This window comes from Eptatretus burgeri, chromosome 8 (assembly GCF_056783735.1).
Source record: "Eptatretus burgeri isolate ZD-2024b chromosome 8, Ebu_testis_v1, whole genome shotgun sequence".
Taxonomy (NCBI): Eukaryota; Metazoa; Chordata; class Myxini; order Myxiniformes; family Myxinidae; genus Eptatretus; species Eptatretus burgeri.
Window position 1 is genome coordinate 75,852,200 of NC_140968.1, and position 21,357 is coordinate 75,873,556.

The window sequence follows — 21,357 nt, forward strand, 5'->3', positions numbered from 1 at the left end:
CACCTCGCCATTTTCTAATCGACTTAAAAGGTAAAACTCTTGTGTTTTTGTTTAATTTACACTGTATTTATTTTATTTACATGTTTATTTAAACTAGAATGTGGTTGATGTGCGTTTTTTTTTTTTAACCAAGCCCATGCCCCCTCCCCTGAGGAGAAATAAAAAAAATAAACAAATAAACAAGCCAACAAAAAACACGATTAAAAAATTAGACGAAATTTTGCATTTTCTTCTTTGGATCTTGTGTTGATAAATTAGTGTGGTGTTGATGTCGCACAGGCATGACGGGCTGAATGGCCTCCACCTGTGTCTGATTTCCTCGTAACGTGTTTATTTATGGCTGTCATTAAACTTCTTCGATAACTTCTCAAAATCCAGGAACTGATGCCCCACTTTCCCATTGGCCTTTGGTTTCTACGATCGCGGTTTCAACTATCGCAACATTTTCCAGGAACCTAACCCAGCGACATTGGAGGGTTATATATATATATATATATATATATATATATATATATATATATATGTATATATATATATATATATATATATATATATATATATATATATATATATATATATATATATATATAAATATATGAGAACGGCAAATAAATTAAAGGCCACTTCTTCTCTAACACCCCCTCCATCTCCCATTCAGTTGCCACCCTATTTTGTTCAGTTATTCCACAAGCCCTGACTGCTTTTTGTGGGGGATACATAAAATGTATTGTTGCAGAAACGTTGAAGAGGGATTAAGTATATTCCGATTGCTGTACATTCCTATGGAAACCAATTATTAATCTCATGACGTGATCATGAAATGCCACCTGGGTGGTCATTGGCACTTGGGCTCAATAACAATTTAATTTCATCAAATGTCCATCCCTCTCATCATAACCTCTGGTTTCGTGTCTCCGTCAGCTCCATGAGTTGCTGCTGGGTAGCATGGAGCTGGGCCTCACAATCTTGCCGCTGCGTCTCACTTGCACCCTCATCTCCCACAATTCCCCCTGCTCCGCTTCCTCCTCCATTTCCTCCACTGCCTCCATCATCCTCTCCAACATCTCCACCATCAGCAGCTCCTGCAACTTCTCCTACTACTCCACTTCTTTCCAATACAGAGAGCCGAGTGCTCAGCTCACACCGTCGATCCCGAAGCTGCTGGATTGACAAGTACAAATCATCTTCTTCCTCCTGAGGGGTGAGGGTAGGGTGAGTGGGGTGGTGGTCGACAATAAATGACAGAATTACCCAAAGTAACCTCATCCATCCACTGGGACCATACTCTGTGCAGAGCGTTGGTGCTGCCGAAGCAGTCTCCTTGGCTATTGGGCACAATCCTGGATGGGTCGCCACTCCGACACAGGATACCAGCATGCTGGCACTCATTTTGCCGACCTCGGAAGGATGACAGGCAGAGTCAACCCCACCTGGTATTAATTCAACAGCCGAGTGGGATTTGAACTCAGGATACTCGGTTCCTAAGCCCACCACCCTAACCATTAAGCCAACACCAGGCATAAAGTAACCTCAAACTGTTGTAATTACTAGCAATTGATAAAAATCAGAGCACTTAAATCCATTATTAGGTGTTTCCTGATGCCAGCCTTTTCTGGCTGACTGTTATACCATGTCACTGCGACATGAGGCTACCTACAAAACAAAAGCACTACAAAGGATATACAGTACTAGAGGTGACAATGGATGCTAGCAGAAATGAAAAAAGTACAACACAATTATAAATAATGCATTAGTCTGACTGTCCCCCCCCCCCTCCCAGGCAGAGTAATCAATAATTACTAATAAAAATAAAGCCTGTCGTTGGCTTAGCGGTTGGGGTAGCTGGCTTGGGATCTGAGCGTCCTGAGTTTGAGCCCTGTGGCTGCTGAATTAACGTCAGGTGGGGTTGACTCAGCCTGTCATTCTTCTGAGGTTGGTGAAATGAATACAAGTGACTGGTAATAAGGGCACTGCATCAGCAGTATAACCACATACCTAAACAGTGATGCATCCAGCAGCCTCAAGGCTGCACACAAGTAGTAGTTGTAGTAGTTACTAATCATTGTTTGATGACCACATGCATGTTAGTGTATGAGTACTCTTGCACAGAACTTTTTTAACCTCTGCCACCGAAGGTGAAGGTTATGTTTTCACCCATCTCTGTCTGTCTGTCTGTCTGCATGCAGGATATCTCAAAAAGTTGTGGACAGATTCAGATGAAATTTGGTGGGCAGGTTGGGTGTGTGACAAGGCATAATTGATTCAATTTTGGTGAAGATCCGAATTATCAATAAGAGTGAAGGTGAAGATCCGAATTATCAATCAATAAGAATAACATCAATATAAAATATCAATAAGGGAATTATTTAATTTTTAAAGTGATTCTTCAACATTGAGAGATTGGGCCAAAACGATATACAGTAGAGCAGGATATCACAACAATCTGTGGATGGATTATGACAAGACTATGTGGATGAGTTGGGTTGGTGACAAGAACAAGCCGATTAGATTTTGGTTCAGGTCTGGATCCAGATCTGGCCCATTAGTGGGAAACAAAATGTAAACTGTTCAGCCTTGCAGAGGTATGCGATTTTTTGTCGTACATACACTACAGGTCAAAAGTTTTGGAACACCCCCATTTTTCCAGTTTTAACTGAAATTTTAGCAGTTTAATGTTTCAATGTACTCTGAAATTAAAGCATAGAACAAATAAACAATTGCAGATAAAAAAGAAATCCTGGAATCGTTTTGTTGAACAAAATTTAATCTAAAGTTTTGACTCATCAAAGTAGCCACCTTCTGCAGATATAACAGCCGAACATACTCGTGGCATTCTTTCTACAATGGAAATCAAATATTGTTCGGAAAGTTCTTCCCAACACTGTTACAGAAGTTCCCACAAATGTGTTGCACTTGTCGGTTGCTTTGCTTTCACCCTTCTGTCCAGTTCATCCCAAACCAGCTCGATGGGGTTTAAGTCTGGAGACTGTGCTGGTCATTCCATGATTTGAAGCCTACCATCATGTTCTTTTCTTCGAAGGTAGTTCTGACACAGTCTGGAGGTATGTTTGGGTCGTTATCTTGCTGTAGGGTGAACCCCAGACCAACTAGGCGTAGACCAGAGGGTATTGCATGGCGCTGCAAAATGCTGTGGTAGCCCTTTTCGTTCAGGGTGCCAGTCACTCTGTGCAAGTCGCCGACTCTGGATCCAGCAAAAGAGCCCCAGATCATCACGCTTCCTCCTCCATGTTTGAGTTGGTGTCACACACTGAGGAACCATCCTTTCACCAACTCGACAGCGTACAAAACCCTGCCTGATGAACCGAAGATTTCAAATTTTGATTTATCGGTCCATAAGACCTTCTTTCAGTTTACAGTAGTCCACTCGTGGTGCTTCATGGCCCAGGCAAGCCTCTTTTTCTTATTTTGCCATTTTAGCAACGGCTTCCTTACTGCCACTCGACCTGTCAAACCTGCAGCTCGAAGTCTTCTCTTCACAGTTGAAACTGAGACTTCCTTACTTCGACCAGTGTTAAGCTGTGCTTGAAGCTGCTGTCCTGTGAGCCGTCTATCACACAAGCGGTTGACTCAGAAACTTGTCTTCTGATTGTGTTGTGGCTTTGGGTCTGCCAGACCTCTTCCTGTCAGAGTTTCCTACAGTTTCCAAGTTCCTGTTGATGATGTAGGAAACTGTACTCACTGACACCTTGGCTTACTTTGCAATTTCTCAAAAGGAAAGACCTACACTTTTAATGGTTATAATGGTCTGTCTGTCTTTCTTTGTTAATTGTCTTTTCCTCACCATTATGACAGCAATCTACTACTTACTGCAGTGCAATATTGTCCAAATAATGCTTCAGACGGTGCAGCAACACAGTCTGTTCCAACACTGCTTTTATACAGACAGAGGGTTTGTAACTAATCAACAAAAGTTGGGACACCTGTAGGAATTGTTTTCATCAACTTTCAAGGCTTAATTTACTTCCAATGCTGCAGAACCGCTGCAGTTGCTAACCCATTACTTGTTTCCTGAAAAGGGACTTTTTTTTCACAACTCTGAAATTTACATTATTTTTCAGTTATTGGTATCCTAAACTTTTTTTTAACCTCTGGTAGTTTACCGCTTGGCTTTGTACCATTTCAGGTTATTCACTGGATTGAACTGCTTAAATTTCAGGAAAAACTGGAAAAATGGGGGTGTTCTAAAACTTTTGACCGGTAGTGTGTATGAGTTGTACTATATTTTAAAATCCAGATAAGATCTGTCCGAGTTGTTTGCTGGACAATCAAGGTTTTACCATTTAACTCAACTTGGTGTTATTTTTCCTGGACCTCTTACAAAACCTCAGTTGAACATTGAAGATTTGTTAACACATTATCAAAACCCCTTTCTCTTTAACCCAGTTAACTTTTAGCGTAGAGGAGCAGCCGAAACCTGAATCGCATCCAGGTTCCTCTTGATGATTCCATATTTCCATCCTGATGACTCCAATGCCGTATTTGGTCTTTTATTTGATTCAGGACAGGCACAGCTGATTGAAGAACGAGCTATGAGTGAGGTGGTGATTAAGTTGGAATGTCACGCTTGTTCAGAAAATGGCAAAAGGACATTGGATACCCTTTTGAATAAGCAGCAGAATGGGCAATGACTGGTATGGATTACACAACCTTTTCAAAACATAGGTGACAAATATTATCTGCATTATTTGTCACCCAAGAACAAATTAATCATTCAATCCACCCTAGTATTTGAAAACGCTGATAAAATTGCTATTCATGGATTTTAGCGATTGTGAAAAACTCAAACACAAAACAACAAAAAATATAACGAATAAAAAACCCAGAAACGTTCAATTAAATTGTTTACGCATGCCTTGGGTTTTTTTTAGCAGATTTTATATGTTCAAAACAATTTAATATTCACTTACTGCTTTCCTAGAGATCTGAATAAGACACAGAGAACATCATTACTGAATGTGCAGCTGTAACCCGAGAGGGATTGTGCAAAAAATTTGCATTTGTTGCATCACCACATATGGTTGAATGCTGCAGCAACCTTTAGCGAGGGATGATGAGATTAAAAATAAAATAATTCATAAAAATATGATTCCTGTATCTTCTTGATCACACCAATCATATCTGATTTCAGAGAAAGATTAGAAAATGTAACATGTGAGTTTAATACGAACTAATTAAGATGCAAGTTCGTATGGGACAATGTTTTTACCTTTGCATTGATGATCTCAATGTGGACGAGCAGAGCTGCCAGCTCCAACTCCTCACTGTAGCTGTTTCGAAGAGGAATGCTGCGGTAACCTAAGGAGGCACAGCCAAGTTTTCAAATATAATGTCATTTCAGGGAATAATCAGGCAATGCCAAGTGAGTTTCATGCATGTGCTACTGAGCTATATCCAATGTGGTAACATTTTTGAATGAGAGCGGTACTTGGTAGAGTGCATACCTCTGCCAGGCTGAACAGTTGACGTTTGGTATAAGTTTTGTAACAGTTTACCCACTGACAGCCCAGATATGCATCCGTACCTTAACCAAGATCTCATCGGCTTGTTTTGGTCAACTACCCAACTCATCCACCAAGTTTCGCCCAAATCTATCCAAAACTTTTTGAAATATCATGCTATGTATGTTTTTGGCCCCATCCCTCAATGGTGAAAAATCACTTGGGAAATTTGAATAAATTCTCGTATACAGTCTGGATCTTCACCAAAATCTATTCAATTCATTCTTTTCACACACCCAACCTGTCCACCAAATATCTTCTGAATCTGTCCATAACAGGAACAGATTGGAAATCAGCAAACATTACTGCCCTGCATAAAAAGGTGCAAAAACAGATCCCAGCAACGACAGACCAATAAACCTTCTCCCAATCATCAGCAAGGTTATGGAATCCATCATCGCTTCAGACATCAAATCCTTCCTCTTCTCCAATGGCCTGATTTCCGATCATCAATTTGGTTTTAGACCAGGTCACTCCACCCTGGATATGCTGCTTCTGCTCTCCCAACAATGGATGAAGGTCCCCAATGCCGGACATTAAACAGAGCCATATCCCTGGACATATCGCGTGCTTTTGACACGGTCTGGCACCCTGCCCTGCTCACCAAACTCTCTTCCTATGGTATCCAAGGCCATCTCCACTCATGGCTCGCAGACTTCCTCTCCTGTCACAGTCAACATGTGGCCCTAAATGGAGTTCTTTCATCCTCTCTACCTGTCCAGGCTGGAGTTCCTCAAGGTAGCGTTCTGGGCCCTGTTCTTTTTCTGGTTTTCATCAATGATTTCTTCAACTCTCTGGAAAATCCTCTTTATCTCGTTGCTGATGACTCCACCCTCTGCTGTACCATCTGTCATCCCTCAGACTGGCATCCAGCAGCTTCTTCACTCACTGCAGATCTGGATAAAATGACAAACTGGTCCAACACGTGGAACATATCTTTCAATCCGGACAAATCTCACACTCTCACTTTGTCTCTCCGAAAGGACCGTTTGGAAAACCCCTGCATCCACTTTCTCAACAATCCTCTGGAAGAAGTCCTTTCTTTCAAGCTTCTGGGTCTGACGATCTGCCATGACCTTTCGTGGGAAAGCCACATTTCAAATCTGACCTCCAAAGCCAGTCGCCGACTGGGAATCCTCCATCGTGCAAGGTCCTTCATCAGCCCACCTGAGCTCCTGACCACTTACAAAGCTTTCGTCCACAGCCTGATGGAGTACTGCTCTCCCCTCTGGGCTGGTGCTCCTGCCTCCCACCTTTCTCGGCTTTACGCTGTGAAAACCAAGGCATTTCAGATCATTGGTATCTCCCGCAATGAGGCTGAGTCTTTGGGCCTCTCACTCTCTCACCGCAGGCAGGTTGGTGGTCTTTCTGTCTTCTACCGTCTCCTCTCCAGTCTTGCCCCCCCCCGTTCTCTCTGCGATTTGTCCCCACATTTCCGCAGGGCGCTCAAGGTCCGCCAACAACCCCCTTCTGGTAAAACTACCAAAATCACGAATCACTGCTCACCTTCACTCTTTCATTCCTCCTTTTTTTCCCACCTTTGGAATAAACTCCCTCACTCTATTCAATCCCATTCTTCCCTCCAGGCCTTCTAAACAGCTGTTCACCACCACCTCTTATCATCCCCCATCCAAATCTTTGATCTTTTCTACCCCGTTAATCCACGCCAAGCCTACCTCTTTCAAATTCCCTGCCTTCCTTCCTGAAAGTCCCTGTAATGTCCATCTTGTTTACCCCGTGTTCCCCGCCCCATCCCTCTCCCTTCCACAGATCTCCTATGTCTGTTCCCCACTGTATTGTCCTTCCCACTGCCGCCCCTCTTGTCTCATGCGCCCCTTGCTGTGCGTTGTGTGTTCGTTCTCACATGAGCCTCGACAAGATATCCAAAAAACAACAACAACAAAAACATTTTGACATATCCTGCTCACAGACAGACAAACAGGGGTGAAAACATAATCTCAATCCACCTTCGGTGGTGAAGGAAACAACCAGATGGGACATCGATTTACCAAATTCAACAAATGTGCTCTTTATTTATCAATGGAGATTAACACATGGATCATCTTTGTTAGTTTAAATGATGCTGCAAATTATCTATTATATAGAATGAAGAACTAGTTTTCTTGGTGAACACCAGTGTCAGACTGCTTCGGCGGACAGGTGGAATAATCGATGAAATTGACAGGCTATGTTAACCATGGGAACCATTGGAAGCAAGGAGAAATTGACATTTCGGGCATTAATCTTTCGTTAAGGGTTAACACCCGAAATGTCAATTTCTCTTGACTTCCCACGGTGGTTACCATATCTCAATCAACGTCCTGTCAATTTCATCTATTGTTTCTTCATACAGTGTTGATACTAGATTTAACAATGGAAGATTTAACCAGGGAAAAGAAAAGGGTTTCTTTAAATCTGAATGGTGTGTGTGTGGTTTTCATTACTTATATAAACATATATCAAATCAATTTAGCTTTTTAAATCATTCAACTTCTTAAATTCTCTTCTTTTTTTTAAAATCCATTACTCCATCCTCTCAATTTATCTTTTTTAATTTCCTCAAACTTCTTCCAACATGAAACTTTCCTTTGCATCTATCCTTAAACCTAAATTTGCATTAACGTGGTCTCTCCTCACCAGGACGCAGCCCCTTTACAGGGAACGAGGCTTGTGCCAGGAAGTTTGGATCACTGAACATGTCTTCCTCGTAGATGACGAACCGCAGGAAAGCGAAAGTTGGGTTATTAACATCGAAGATAGTCTGGGATGATTTACATGCCCAAACAGGGTTAAGTCCATTGTCAGCTGAAGGAGGGAAGCAAAATTATTAGAATTAAAAAGATAGAGAAAGGAAAGGATTTAAAACAAAAACCAATCACAAATGCAGATGTAAAGAGTACAGTTTCTACAAATATCGAAGGAGGGAGGGGGAAGCGGGGGAGAGAAGGCTGCTAAAAGCAGAGAATTATGATAAGGCTGAGCAAAAATGTTCAAAATTATCAAGAAAACTGTACAATGACGGATGTTCCACCAACGATGCAACTTCATAACCTGAAGTTGCATGAAGCATATGTAATCATACAAAGCAAGAAGGAGAGGGGGAAAAAATATGTATGTATAACTTGGTTTGATGCATTGCTCATTTTTTATTAATTATTATTATTATTATTATTATTATTATTATTATTATTATTATTATTTTGCAGTGTTTATGCAGTGCTTAATCTTGCACATTTTTAGAATTAACCTTGATATGAAATATACAAAGTGCATTTTCGTTAACATTAAACCCTCGACAAGTTCAGGTGTTGTGGATTTTGAGGGTCGAATAAGATGTTAAACATTCATGTACTGCACCATGGAGTTATGGAGAGAGCGATGGAGAGAGAAAGAGCGATGGAAAGAGAGAGAAAGAGCGATGGAAAGAGAGAGAAAGAGCGATGGAAAGAGAAAGAGAGAGACAGAGAGAAAGAGAAAGAGAAAGAGAAAGAGAGATTAAGACATTAGGGCTGGCAGGGTATCTCAGAGGTGGTATACTTGCCTTTGAGATAACTAGTCTGCGTTTGGTTTGATTCCCGACGCATCTATTAACTGTTACCCTGATGATTTGTGAGTGTTGCATCAATGAGTACACTGTCCGTCGAATGAGACTTTAGGCTGGGGAAGCCACCGGCCAGCATTGGTGACTGGTGGATGTTAAAATATCCCCTGGTATCATAGAAAAAGGAGGTGATTGTAGCTGGCATTCAGGCCTGATTCCAAATGTCTGCATGTCCTAACTTGCTGCGTGGCTCATGTTGGTTGCTGTCTTGCAGTGCCACCCAGAGACATTCTGTTCACCAAAGCACCGGTTACCTACTGCTATGGGACATTGTGGCTCCGGCGTCGGTTTTCTAGTCACTTTGAATGGACTTAAAAATCCAGTCTAAAAAGTCAGAACTGACTGACGCGCACAATCTATAATAATAAATGTCAGTGTGTGTTTCCTCCATAACTCCAAAACCATGAAACCTAGCAGCTTGAAACTTTGTATGCATACGAAGGGAAATACAAGGCAGTGCATGAATGAAAATTGGGTGTTTGGGTTAATTTAAACACCGCTTTGGAAGACAATTAACGGCTTACCTCCATGAAAGGCTTTTCCTTGGTCAGCTCAAGTTCGCGTCACAGCGGTCTTAGCCGTCATATTGATTCGGCCAATTCAAACATGCCTTGCCTTGTAAACATTATATACTCTCACGGACTAATTTAAGTATATAGTCAAAATCTTCTATCGGATTTGAGAATCGGATCACGTGGTGTAAATAAGTGTCGAAATCTGGAGTGAAAACTGAAAAATTTAACAAATTAGCGATTTTTAAAAAAATAACTAAGAGCATTTATTGAAGCAAAGCATTAAACTTAACTTTTTCGAGTGTTTGGAAGATTATATTTAGTGAAGAAAAGATTAAGGAATGTGCAGAAAGTGGAACTTCACGGAGTGCAACAAAAATAATTAACCAGCGGGATTGAAGCTGCTTTTGCAAACCATGACAATCCAGTCCATAGGGGTCTTTTTGTCGGCAATTATGAATGGAGTTTTTTCACCTTGTTGTGCAATCTGCTTTCTTTGTAAAAGATTAATGAAAATATATTAATGGAGGTATGCATGCTCGCTATTAGCTGACTGGCTTGGATTCAAATCCTGACCCAGCCATAAACTGTCATCCCAGTGTTTCATAGGCAGGGTGATTCCTCAATATGTGTGCCGTCTCTTGGATGGACGTTAAACTGGGCGTCACAACAGCTAGAATCCCCTCCCTCCCCACTTCTCCTCTCCCCCCATCCTCACTCTAACCTCTCTCCTCTATCTCCCCCTCCCCTTCCTTCTCTCTCTCTCCTCCTACTTCTCCCTCCTCTCCCTCTTTCTCTCACCTCCTCTCTCCCGCCTCCCCCCACCTCCCTCTTTCTCCCCCCGTTTAATATTTGTGTCAGCGAAGTGACGGGTTATATTTGCTAGGAATACATACAGTGCCTTCAGAAAGTATTCACACTCCTCGAGTTTTGTCACACTTTGTTGTGTTACAGCCTGAATTTAAGATTGATTAAATGAAACAAAATTTGTCACCGATCGACACAAAATATCCCATAATGAAAGTGAAAACACGTTTTCAGAAATTTTGACAAATTTATTAAAAAATAAAAAGCTGAAAAGTCTTGTGTCAACACCTATTCAACCCCTTTGCTACGACACTCCAAATTGAGCTCAGGTCCATCCAATTTCCTTTGATCATCCTTGAGATGTCACTGCAACTTGATTGGAGTCCACCTGTGACAAACTTGATTGATTGGACATGATTGAGAAAGAAACACAGCTTTCTACATCAGGTCCCACAGTTGATAGTGCATGTCAACAACTTGTAACAAGGCAGAAAGGCAGAAAACATAACATAACAAGGCAGAAAACAACTTGTAGAGTGTTGAAAGTTCCCAAGAGCACAGCAAGCTCCATCATTAGGAAATGGAAAGAATATGGAACTACCCAGACTCATCTGAGAGCTGGCCGTCTAACCAAACTGAGCAACTCAGCATGAAAGACCTTGGACAGGGAGAAGACCAAGAACCAATGACCACTCTGACTGAACTACAGAGTTCCTTGGCAGAGATGGGAGAACCTGCCAGAAGGACAAAAATCTCTGCAGCACTTCACAAATCTAGGCATTATGGGAGAGTGGCCAGACGGAAGCCACTCCTGAGAAAAAGGCACATTAAAGCATGCCTGGAGTTTGCAAAAAGGTCCGTGAAAGACTCAGAGCACAAGGCAAAATATTCTGTGGACTGATGAGATGAAAATTGAACTCTTTGGCCTGAATACAAAGCGATATGTCTGGCGGAAATCAGGCACAGTTCATCACCCACCTAACACCATCCCGACCATGAAGAATGGTGGTGGCAGCACCATGCTATGGGGATGCTTTTCAGTGGCAGGGAGTGGGAGACTTGTAAGGACAGAAGGAACAACGAATGGAGCCAAATTCAGAATTGAGAAGACCTTTGACTGCGGCAAAGATTTATATTCCAATAGAACAATGACCTCAAGCATACAGCAAAAGTATCACTGGAATGGCTTCAGAACAAGAACGTGAAAGTCCTTAAGTGGCCCAGCCAAAGCCCAGACTTGAATCCCATTGAGAATCTGTTATGACTTGAAGATTGCTGTTCACCGACACTCCCCATACAACTTGACAGAGCTTGAGCAAATATGCAAGGAAGAATGGGAGGAAATCCCCAAACCCAGATGTGCAAAGCTGATACAGTCCAAGAGGACTCCAAGCTGTAATTGCTGCCAAAAGCGCTTCCACAAAGTATTGACTCAGTGGGCGGAATACTTATTGACGCAAGACATTTCAGCTTTTCATTTTTAATTAACTTGTAAAGATTTCTAAAAACGTTTTCACTTTGTGATTATCGGGAATTTTGTGTGGATGGGTGACAATGTTTTTTTTCGTTTAATCAATTTTAAATTCAGGTTGTAACACAACAAAATGTAACAAAAGTCGAGGGGATGTGAATACTTTCTGAAGGCACTGTATAAACATAACAAGAGATCATGAAATTGAGAAAAAAAAGGGAGAGAAAAAGGGGACCTGGGGGAGAAGAGAGGTGAAAGAAATGCTCAATCAGAGATTTGCATCTTCAGAGTGGTTTGTATGAGAAATGCTGAAACAAAATGCCTCTGTAGAAGTAAACAACCAACTTTACATGTACAAATAAATTCAGCAAAGTAGCCATGAAGAAGCCATGGGTCTCAAGATGAGCCAAGTTAAATGGGCCATGAGAAGACTTGCTCTATTTTACAATCCTGTGACACCCATCACATTAATATGTGGAAGTGGATGTTTTATATAACGTTTTAGACACACCAAATGCAATGATGCAATCCCACACTCGATATTCCATTGCAAAAATACATTTATTCAGATTAAACCTTTGTCACTCTTGAAGTGCATGCCTATCCATGCCAGCCAATCAGAGGCCTTGGTTCTTCCACGCATGAATATCAACTCCTATTTTCGATGAAGTGTCACAACATGGTGGCCTCCATGGAGAAGACGTATCGAGCACAAGATAGACATAAAATCCGGTGTTTGATTAATTTCCATGATAAAAACCCGAGCAATGTGATCACATTCGATGAAAAGAGTTGGGCACGAATGAAAGCCCAGGCAAAAATGCTACAGTTAGAACTGTAGTATATGTGAGTTGTACTCTCATATACTACAGCAGTCTGCAGAGAATTACGACAGGAAAGAAATGTTATTTTTGCCTGGGGAACTAGGTGCTTCCAACTGGTCTCAGTTGGATATTGAGGAACAAGTCATTCCCAACAATGAGGTTTTCAATGAAGAATGTAATAATTGCAACTCATCATATCACTTCGTCCTCTTCTCTGGCATCTGTGATCTGTGAAACAAAAACACACACAACCCCCCCCCCCAAAAAAAGAAAAAAAACACATAGACAGATGGACACACGCTTCATTTTTTTGTAACTTTTTTTTTTTACACCAAGTCGAGGCTCGTGTAAGAGTTAATACACAGAAACATATAACTTGGCAGGAGACAAGAGGGGTGGGAGAGGGATGCACAAAATAGAGGGGAACAAAGACAATAGAAGATCTGTGAAAGGAAGAGGGATGGGGTGGGATACATGGTGTAAACAAGATGGTACTACAGGGACTTTCAGGAAGGACAACAGGGAATATAGAGGAGGTGGATTTGGGGTGGATTAACGGGGGAAGTAAAGATCAAGATTTTGGATGGGGGAAGATATGAGATGGTGGTGCACAGCTGTTTTGAAGACCTGGATGGAACAGTGGGATTGAAGAGAGTGTGGGAGTTTGTTCCACAGGTGGGGAAAAAGAGGAATGAAAGAGTGAAGGTTAGCAGTGATTCTTGATTTTGGCAGTTTTACCATAAGGGGGTTTTTGACGGACCTTGAGCACTCCGCGGAAATATGGGGGGGGGCAGGGACAGATCACAGACAGAGCAGGGGGTGGGGCAAGGCCGGAGAGGAGATGGTAGAAGACAGAAAGACCACTGACCTGCCTCCGGTGAGAGACCCGAAGACTCAGCTTCATCGCGGGAGATACAAATGATCCTATAGTAGTAGTAATCAGGAGTAGTAGTAATAATAAGCAGGGGGGGAGTAGTAATCCATCAGATTGCGGATGAAAGCTTTGTACGTGGTCAGGAGCTCAGGTGTGCCAAGGAACGACTTTGCACGATGTAGGATTCCCAGTTAGCAACTGGCTTTGGAGGCGAGCTTGAATGAAAGTACTTCTTCAAGAGGATTGTTGAGAAAGTAAATGGGAGGGGGGGTTCCAGACGGTCCGTTCGGAGAGACATGGTAAGGGTGTGAGATTTGTCAGGATTGAAAGATACGTTACATGTGTTTGACCAGCTTGTGATTTTATCCAGGTCTACAGAGAGTGAAGAGGCTGCTGCTTGCCTTTCAGAGGGATGAGAGATGGTACGACAGAGGGTGGAGTCATCAGCAAAGTGATAAAGAGGATTTTCAAGGGAATCTGAGAGATCATTGATAGAAGCCAGAAAAAGCACAGGGCCAAGAACACTGCCTTGAAGGACTCCAGCCTGGACGGGAAGAGGAGATGAGATGACAGAATTCCATTAATATACATGTGTTGACTGCGACAGGAGAGGAAGTCCGTGAGCCATTCGTGGAGATTGCCTTGGATACCATAAGAAGAGAGTTTGGAAAGCAGTGCGGGATGCCAGGCCATATCGAAAACTTGTGATATGTCTAGGGAGATAGCTCTGATCTCATGTTTGGCATTTAGGACCTCCATCCATTTTGGGGAAAGCAAAAGTAGCATGTCCAGGGTTGAGTGACGAAGAGAGAGTTTGGATGAGAAGATAGAAGTTGGTCCATGTTTTCAGCATGTGAGATGTAAATTGAGTCATCACTGTTTGGTGGACGGTAAAACACACAGATAAACAAGTGGTGGGAGTGGAGGGAAGCTATTTCCAAAGGTATTCCTGGGAGTGTGGGGGAGTGAGGGCAGTGCATGGAGAGTGAGCAATAGAGTCTTTGATTAAGAATTCAACTCCTCCACCAGGAGGAGGCTCAGGTCTGTCATCCTGGAGTAGGGAGTAAGGCCTAAGTCACATTTGCTCTACGGCGAGGATACGGTGGCCGTACGCCCTCTGAAGTGACAGAAACGTGCGGCGGCCGCAGAGTTTCTGCGGTGGCCTCAGGGTGGCCCTACGCCATTTGGCTATCTTTTACAGTCCGTAAGGTCGCCGTGGAATTATAACGCGGAGTTATAACTTTTCTCATTTCTATGTTCGCCGCAGCAATTCGACAATCCAAAACAAAAAAAATGTAAAAAAAAAAAAAATTAACCCACTCGTTTCCGTCCGTCTGGCCGCACGTTCGCCTTAGGGCCCCCTGCGGTCCCCTTGCAGGCACCTTGAGGCTACCTTGCATCTGCCTTGAAAATTATATGGCCATCGCAGGGCCCCCTTAAGGTCACCGTGCGACATCAAATCAAAGACCGTACGGCAACCACACGTTTTCGGTCTCCACAATTTCTAAGACCTAAGACCTAAGACCTAAGTCACATTTGCTCTACGGCGAGGATACGGCGGCCGTACGCCCTCTGAATTGACAGTAACGTGCGGTGGCCACAGAGTTTCTGCGGTGGCCTCAGGGTGGCCCTATGCTGTATGGCTATATTTTACAGGCCGTAAGGTCGCCGTGGAATTATAACGCGGAGTTATAACTTTTTTCATTTCTACGTTCCCCGTAGCAATTCGACAAGCCGAAACAAAAAAAACTAGTAAAAAAAAAAAAAAAGAACCCACTCCTTACCATCCGTCTGGCTGCACGTTCGCCTTCGGGCCCCCCTGCGGTCGCCTTGCGGGCACCTTGCGTCTGCCTTGAAAATTATATGGCCGCCGCAGGAACGCCCTAAGGTCACTGTGCGACAGCAAATCAAAGACTGTACGGCACACCGACGTTTTCGGTCTCCACAATTTATAAATATGCCGTGCGGCTCCCCGAAAAATAAAAACATATGTGACTGCCACATTGTGTGACCGTGGAAATACTGCGGCCGCCCTATAATTGCTGGTGGCCGTAGATTTTGAAGACCCCACGGCCGCCATGGCAAATGTGACTTAGGCCTAACCAGGGAGAGATACTAAGGTGTCAGAGATATATCTTGAAGGAGGAAAGTTTCTGTTAGGCAGATTATGTCTGGTTTGTCAGTGGCAACCTGTATGGAAAGATCAGTCAGGTTAGAGCGAAAGCCCCAGATGTTTGAGCCCCACTCTGTTTGAGGAAGAGGGAGGGGAGGAGGCTTTGGGTACAGCGGGGGAGGAGGGTAGTGTGAGGGGGGAGAGCTGGAGGTAGTGACAGTTGTTGACAGATTGTAAAATAGCTCGGGGCGAGGGTCAGATGGAGGACAAAGGGCTCGGTGGTGAAGGGATGAGTAGCAGTGGGGAGTAATAAGAGAAGGGGCAAAGGGAAGTGGGAGATTGGAGGAGGTGGAGGAATGAGCTGGAAGAAAGAGGTTGGGGGAGGTTGGCAGCTTTGAGAAAGGGGAGTGAGGGGCGAGATTTGAAAGGGAGGAGTGAGGAGTGAGAATTGAGGGAGAAGGGTGAGGGGGAAGAGAGAGAAGTTTGCTTTGAAGAGGGAGGAGGCAGTTGTTTTGTGAGGGAGGGGTGAGAGAGTAGCTTTGAGGGAGAGGGGAGATGATGACAGCAGGATGGCCATGGGGGAGGAGGGAGAAGGGAGGGTAGGGGGTGGAACAAAAACTTGAGGGGATGGGAAAAGGGGGAGGTGTGATGAGAATTGAGAGGGTGGGAAGACGGGGAAGCAGCTTGGAGAAAGGGGAGTGGGGAGAGAGATTTGAAGGGGAGAGGCAAGGGGAGATTTGAAGGGGAGGGGTGAGGGGTGACATTTGGGGGAGAAGGGTGAGGGGAGAAAGGTGTGGGGTAGCTTTTGAGAAGGGTGAGGAGGGAGAAAGGTGTGGGGGGTGCTTTTGACAAGTGGAAGGGGGAAACTTGGGGGGGAAGAGTGAAGTGAGAGGGAAGCTTTGAGAGGGAGGGGAGACGATGAGAGCAGGCACGGTCATGGTAGACGTGGGAGCGGGCAGGGGGAAGAACAATATTTGAGGAGGTGGGAAGAGGGGGAGACGTGATGAGAGGAAAGAGAGAGCATGTTAGAGATATTGAGCAGTGTGCTGAATGATTGTGTGACATTTGAAAACCATACAGATTGGGATATCAGAGTGGGAACTGTTAGGAAGGGGTGAGTAAAGAGGGAGTGGGGATAAGGCAGGGAGGGGGGGGTAAGGCAGAGGACAGTGAAGAGATGCTAGGATGGGGGACAAGATGGGAGGGTTAAGGAGAGGGTATAACAGGGAAGGAGTTAGGAGGAGGTAGATTTAAGGAGGTGGGATGAATTCACACAGAAGTTGGAAAAGAAGAACGATTAATAATGGAAGACGAACAAACATTGCAAAATGGGATTGCAAAAATTTGTAGGTCAGAGATTTGTTTAAATACATTAGAGGATTGATGGAGTGCAGAAGAATTGACAGAGTGGAGAAAGGAAGCTTTGTAACAGATGGAATTTTTCGACATGGGATGAAAGAAAGGTCGGATTGAACACAATATTTTTAAGAAGAACCGGGCGAAGAGGGGAAGTTGAAGCATTGTAAGAGATCGTATTTATTTATTTTTGAAGATTAAGGAAGGGGGGTGGGAGAGAAGGAAGAAGAGTAGGTACAGGAAGTTATGTGGGGTATAAGGTGAGAAGTGAAAAGGTTTTTTTTGTTGTATTTTTTTTTTTATAATTTAAGACATGAAATAGAGGGTATAGTTGGGGTGTGGTAGAAGGAGGGTGGAGGGAAAAGTGGTGAAAATAAAAACTGATGGTAATAAGGAGAAAATACAAATAAACCAATGTCACCCGCAGGGTGACCCGTATCTTGCCAAAAGGTGACCACGTGTGACTTCTTTAAGGTCACACTGAGGTGAACAGAGCTGCTATCCACCAGGAGCGACTCCTTGAGGAATATCTGCCTACGAGAGATTCCGATGAGAATCGTTCCACAGAGTAACCATGAAAAATATGCATTTGCCTCATAACGTCACCAAATGACGTCATAATGTCTCAAGCTTGACATATCTAGAAAGCACTCATCGAGGTGTTCAATTTGAGGTCCTACACGATATGGTTCCTAAAACTTGAAAATTTGACCTTGGGGTCAAATATGTTTGACCTTAGGTGCTAACCATGAAGGTCAAGGCCAATCGCCACCAAAAATTAATCAGCTGAGCGCCAGACCATGAACTATATTCCCATGAAGTTTGAAGACGATCCGATCAAAATTACTCAAAAGATAAGGGTTTCGTCGACTCCCCTGATTTGCGACAAAGTGACCTTGATCTTTGACCTTGACCTTCAAAATTTTGTGCACTGAAAGGGACCTCTATAGGCCTCTGATATGCGAAGTTACAAAAATTTCCAATGATAACTGTGCTCTGCAGAATTTTTTTTTCATAATTACAGACAAACAAACAAACAAAAAAAAAACATACAGACTGACTAACATATCTTGCAAAAACTTCGTTTTGGCAAGATAATAAACACGATCGTGCACATAGATGGGAATACGGGTAGGCCTCAGGGAAACCTGATGTGATAAGACCGACGAAAACTCACCAAACAGCCCAATTTTTGAAACAAAACCAAACTAGGAACACACAGTAAATACACAGAGGCAACAAAATAAAGTAAAAAAAAATGACAAGCAACGACCAAAAAACTTATCTTTGAGAAAGTCGGCAGAGACCCCTGAGAGAACCAGCCATCGCCTCAAAAACCGGAACCGGAAATCCAAATCACTTTTGTGATTTTAGTATTTAAATCCGTCTGGATATAGATATTGTTGATTGCAGCACACTTTGTAAACAAGACTTGCTATGATAGTTCGCAAGGCCATAGGTTTCATTGCTTTCACAGTGATATCCATCACTAAGTCAGTAAAAGCTGTTGTGGATTTTGTTTCCAAAGTGTGCTGCTATCAACTTAGGATAGGACAGGGAACCTTATAACCTGTTCGTAATATCTGTGTCCCTAATATCGGTCGAGTAATGATTAGTTATTTTCTTTGCAGGTCTTCCCGAGAACAGTGGATATCATGTCATCTGTTATGGTAAATTAAAAGACCCGAAAACACTTGAGCAGGCCACTAGATGCTATGCATTTAAGCTTGAATCCCGACCAAGACCAGATCCAGAAAAGAAAGAATTACCTGCTCCTGGCACTCATCACCTCACAAGTGACTACGGTCATGTCCAGTTGCAAGTGCTTTGGGGAATCCCATGGCAGCTGCTCTCTTGACTTCCAGTTTGGGTTATTTGCACATGTATGGTGAAATTTGGAATGCTTCGTTCCACCTCATCAAAGCTGAGTTTTCCAAACCGGATTTGTCGTATTTTGTGCATGTCATTCCTCAATGTGTTGCTTTTTCGTTCTGTGCAATATTTCATGTTAATTCATTCGTCATTTTATGCTTTTCGTTTCGTAAGGCCAAGACCGAAACAACCTTTTTCAAGGCCTTCCTCAGATAGAAAGTGTGCCCTGCTTTAGCTTGAGTATAGCTTTTGTCCTGAGTGTATTCCCGGGTATCTTGCCTCTATTTCCTCAACTCTATCCTATCTTTGTTCTATTTCCTCTCCTCGCTTCAAAAAATTGGAACAAACAAAAAACTACATTGCACTCCAGAATGATCGTCATTTCAATTGAAGTTCATACTGCACCTGGTTCAATATCCCTCCTCTTTCTCTAAACCGATTCGACATTAAATATAAATGTTTCTTCATTAACCGCCCCCTCCCCCCCCACCCATCTCTAAATGTGTGGACCTCAAACATCTGAGGTATCTGCTCTAACCGGACAGGTCTCTCAATCCAAGCTGCCGAGAAACAAGACACCTGTTTAACATAATATTTCCCCCCACAGGATGTCTCCGACTCCTTAGTGTCTCTTCCCGGTTATGTCTCCTCCAATTTGATAGGCCTGAACCACGTCCCAGTGGCAGAGTTCCACTTTACATCAGTAACTCCATTTCTCACTGCCGTTTTACTGATCTTACACCTCCCAATCCCCAGGAGTACCGCTGCCTACAATTTCCCCTCCGCTCCCACCTCTTGTTCACCTGTGTGTTGTGCTGTTCTCCAAACAGTGACGACTCCATCTACATCTTTCTCTCCGATAATATGGACAAACTTTTAACCATTCATCGCAACTCTCTCTTCCTCATATGTGGCAATTTCAATTGTTACCACGCAACTTGGCTGGGTGTTGGTACCTCTCTCACCAGCCATGGCACTTCAGCAAAGGACTTCTGTGACTCCATGGGACTGACTCAATCTGTGAACTTTCCAACCCGGATTTCTTCCAATGGCAAATCCTCCCTTCTGGACTTGGTGATTAACTTTCCCGCAAATGTCTCCTGCTCTTCCTCTGATCCAATTGGTTCATCTGATCATATGCTTGTGAAAGTCAACATCTCTCTGGATATTCTCAAAGAGCTGCCTCAACACCGGTAAGTATGACAGTTCACTCAAGCAGATTGGCAGGGACGGCAAGTAGCCATCTCTTTTCAGGACTAATCTCCCATATCTACTGCCCCTGATATTAACTCAGCCTGGGAATTCTTCCACAGAAACCTGCTCTCTCTTATGAAGATTCATCAAAACTCGTCTTCAATTATCCTACCATTCTTCCCACCCATGGTACACTGAATATTGTAGTGAGGCATTTGCTCTGAAACAACTTGCCTTCTCTTCCTGAAAGGCAAATCTGACCAAAGGCAATCTCAGTGCATTCCAAAAAGTCCTCAAGAATGGTGTCCACTCTCAGGAGAGCCAGATAAAAACAAACAAACAAAAATACATCTGCCCAACCTCAAAAATGAACTTTCAAACTTGTCTCCCTCCTCCAACACCTGGTAGCACCTTGTTTAGTCCATCTCTGGAGCATGCTCCCCTTCCCTCTCTTCAAATGGTACCACAGCAGACTCCGCTCGTCAGAAGGCTGAATGCATCATTCTGTGTTTGCTTCCACATCTTGTGTCCCCAACTCCTCACTTTTGGTATGCTTCCTTCCCGGCTGTGCCCAACTTGCTCCTAGACTCTGTCTTTTGCACCTGAGAAGGTTCTTTCAATCTCGACTCTGACTCTGCTACTGGACCGGATGGCGTCAGCCCACATGCCCAAAAACCTGCTGTGCTGTTCTTGCACATTCATTATCATTCTCTCTCTCTCACTCATTCCCTCTCTCTCCCTGGTGGCTAGTTGCTCTGTGTGCAAGTGTCATGGCAGCGTGTTGGTGCGTGTGTTAACTCTGTGTTGTCCCTTGTGCTCTCTTGTCTACCTTAACCAGCTGCACAGCTTTTTTTCTTCCGCACTCCTCCTCTTGTGCCCCCTTTTCCCCCGAGTTAGAGGGAGGGCGAGAAGAGCATTTACGGCAGTATTCGGGACGTTTGTTGTGCTTTGGGCGGTGCCCGTGCCGATCTACTGTTGTGCATTATGAGTTTATTGCGTTTATTTATTTATTTACTTATTTTGGATTCATTATACCTTTTCCTTTCGTTTAAATTATTCTTGTTTTCTCACGACCCGTCGAAGTTTGAACGGTGTTCGCCGATTTATGTTTATCCATCGGGCCATTGAAGAGTCATAGCGGGTGAAAGTTCGCGGTACGCTTCCTTTAAAGCGCTAACCAGGAAACATGGCTTTGTTTGTATTCTTCCATCGGA

General features: G+C 43.4%; 1 protein-coding gene across 1 annotated transcript in view; it reads right to left on the reverse strand.

Moving 5' to 3' along the window:
* The window catches only part of PLCG1 (phospholipase C gamma 1), a 226,712-nt gene that overhangs the window by 10,883 nt on the left and 194,472 nt on the right, over window positions 1-21,357 (reverse strand). The window contains exons 29-31 of the mRNA XM_085892672.1: window positions 8,157-8,324; window positions 5,228-5,316; window positions 899-1,194 (exon numbers count right to left, since the gene is read on the reverse strand). Coding sequence (XP_085748798.1) covers window positions 899-1,194; window positions 5,228-5,316; window positions 8,157-8,324 — 553 coding nt within the window. The remainder of the gene's footprint in view (window positions 1-898; window positions 1,195-5,227; window positions 5,317-8,156; window positions 8,325-21,357) is intronic.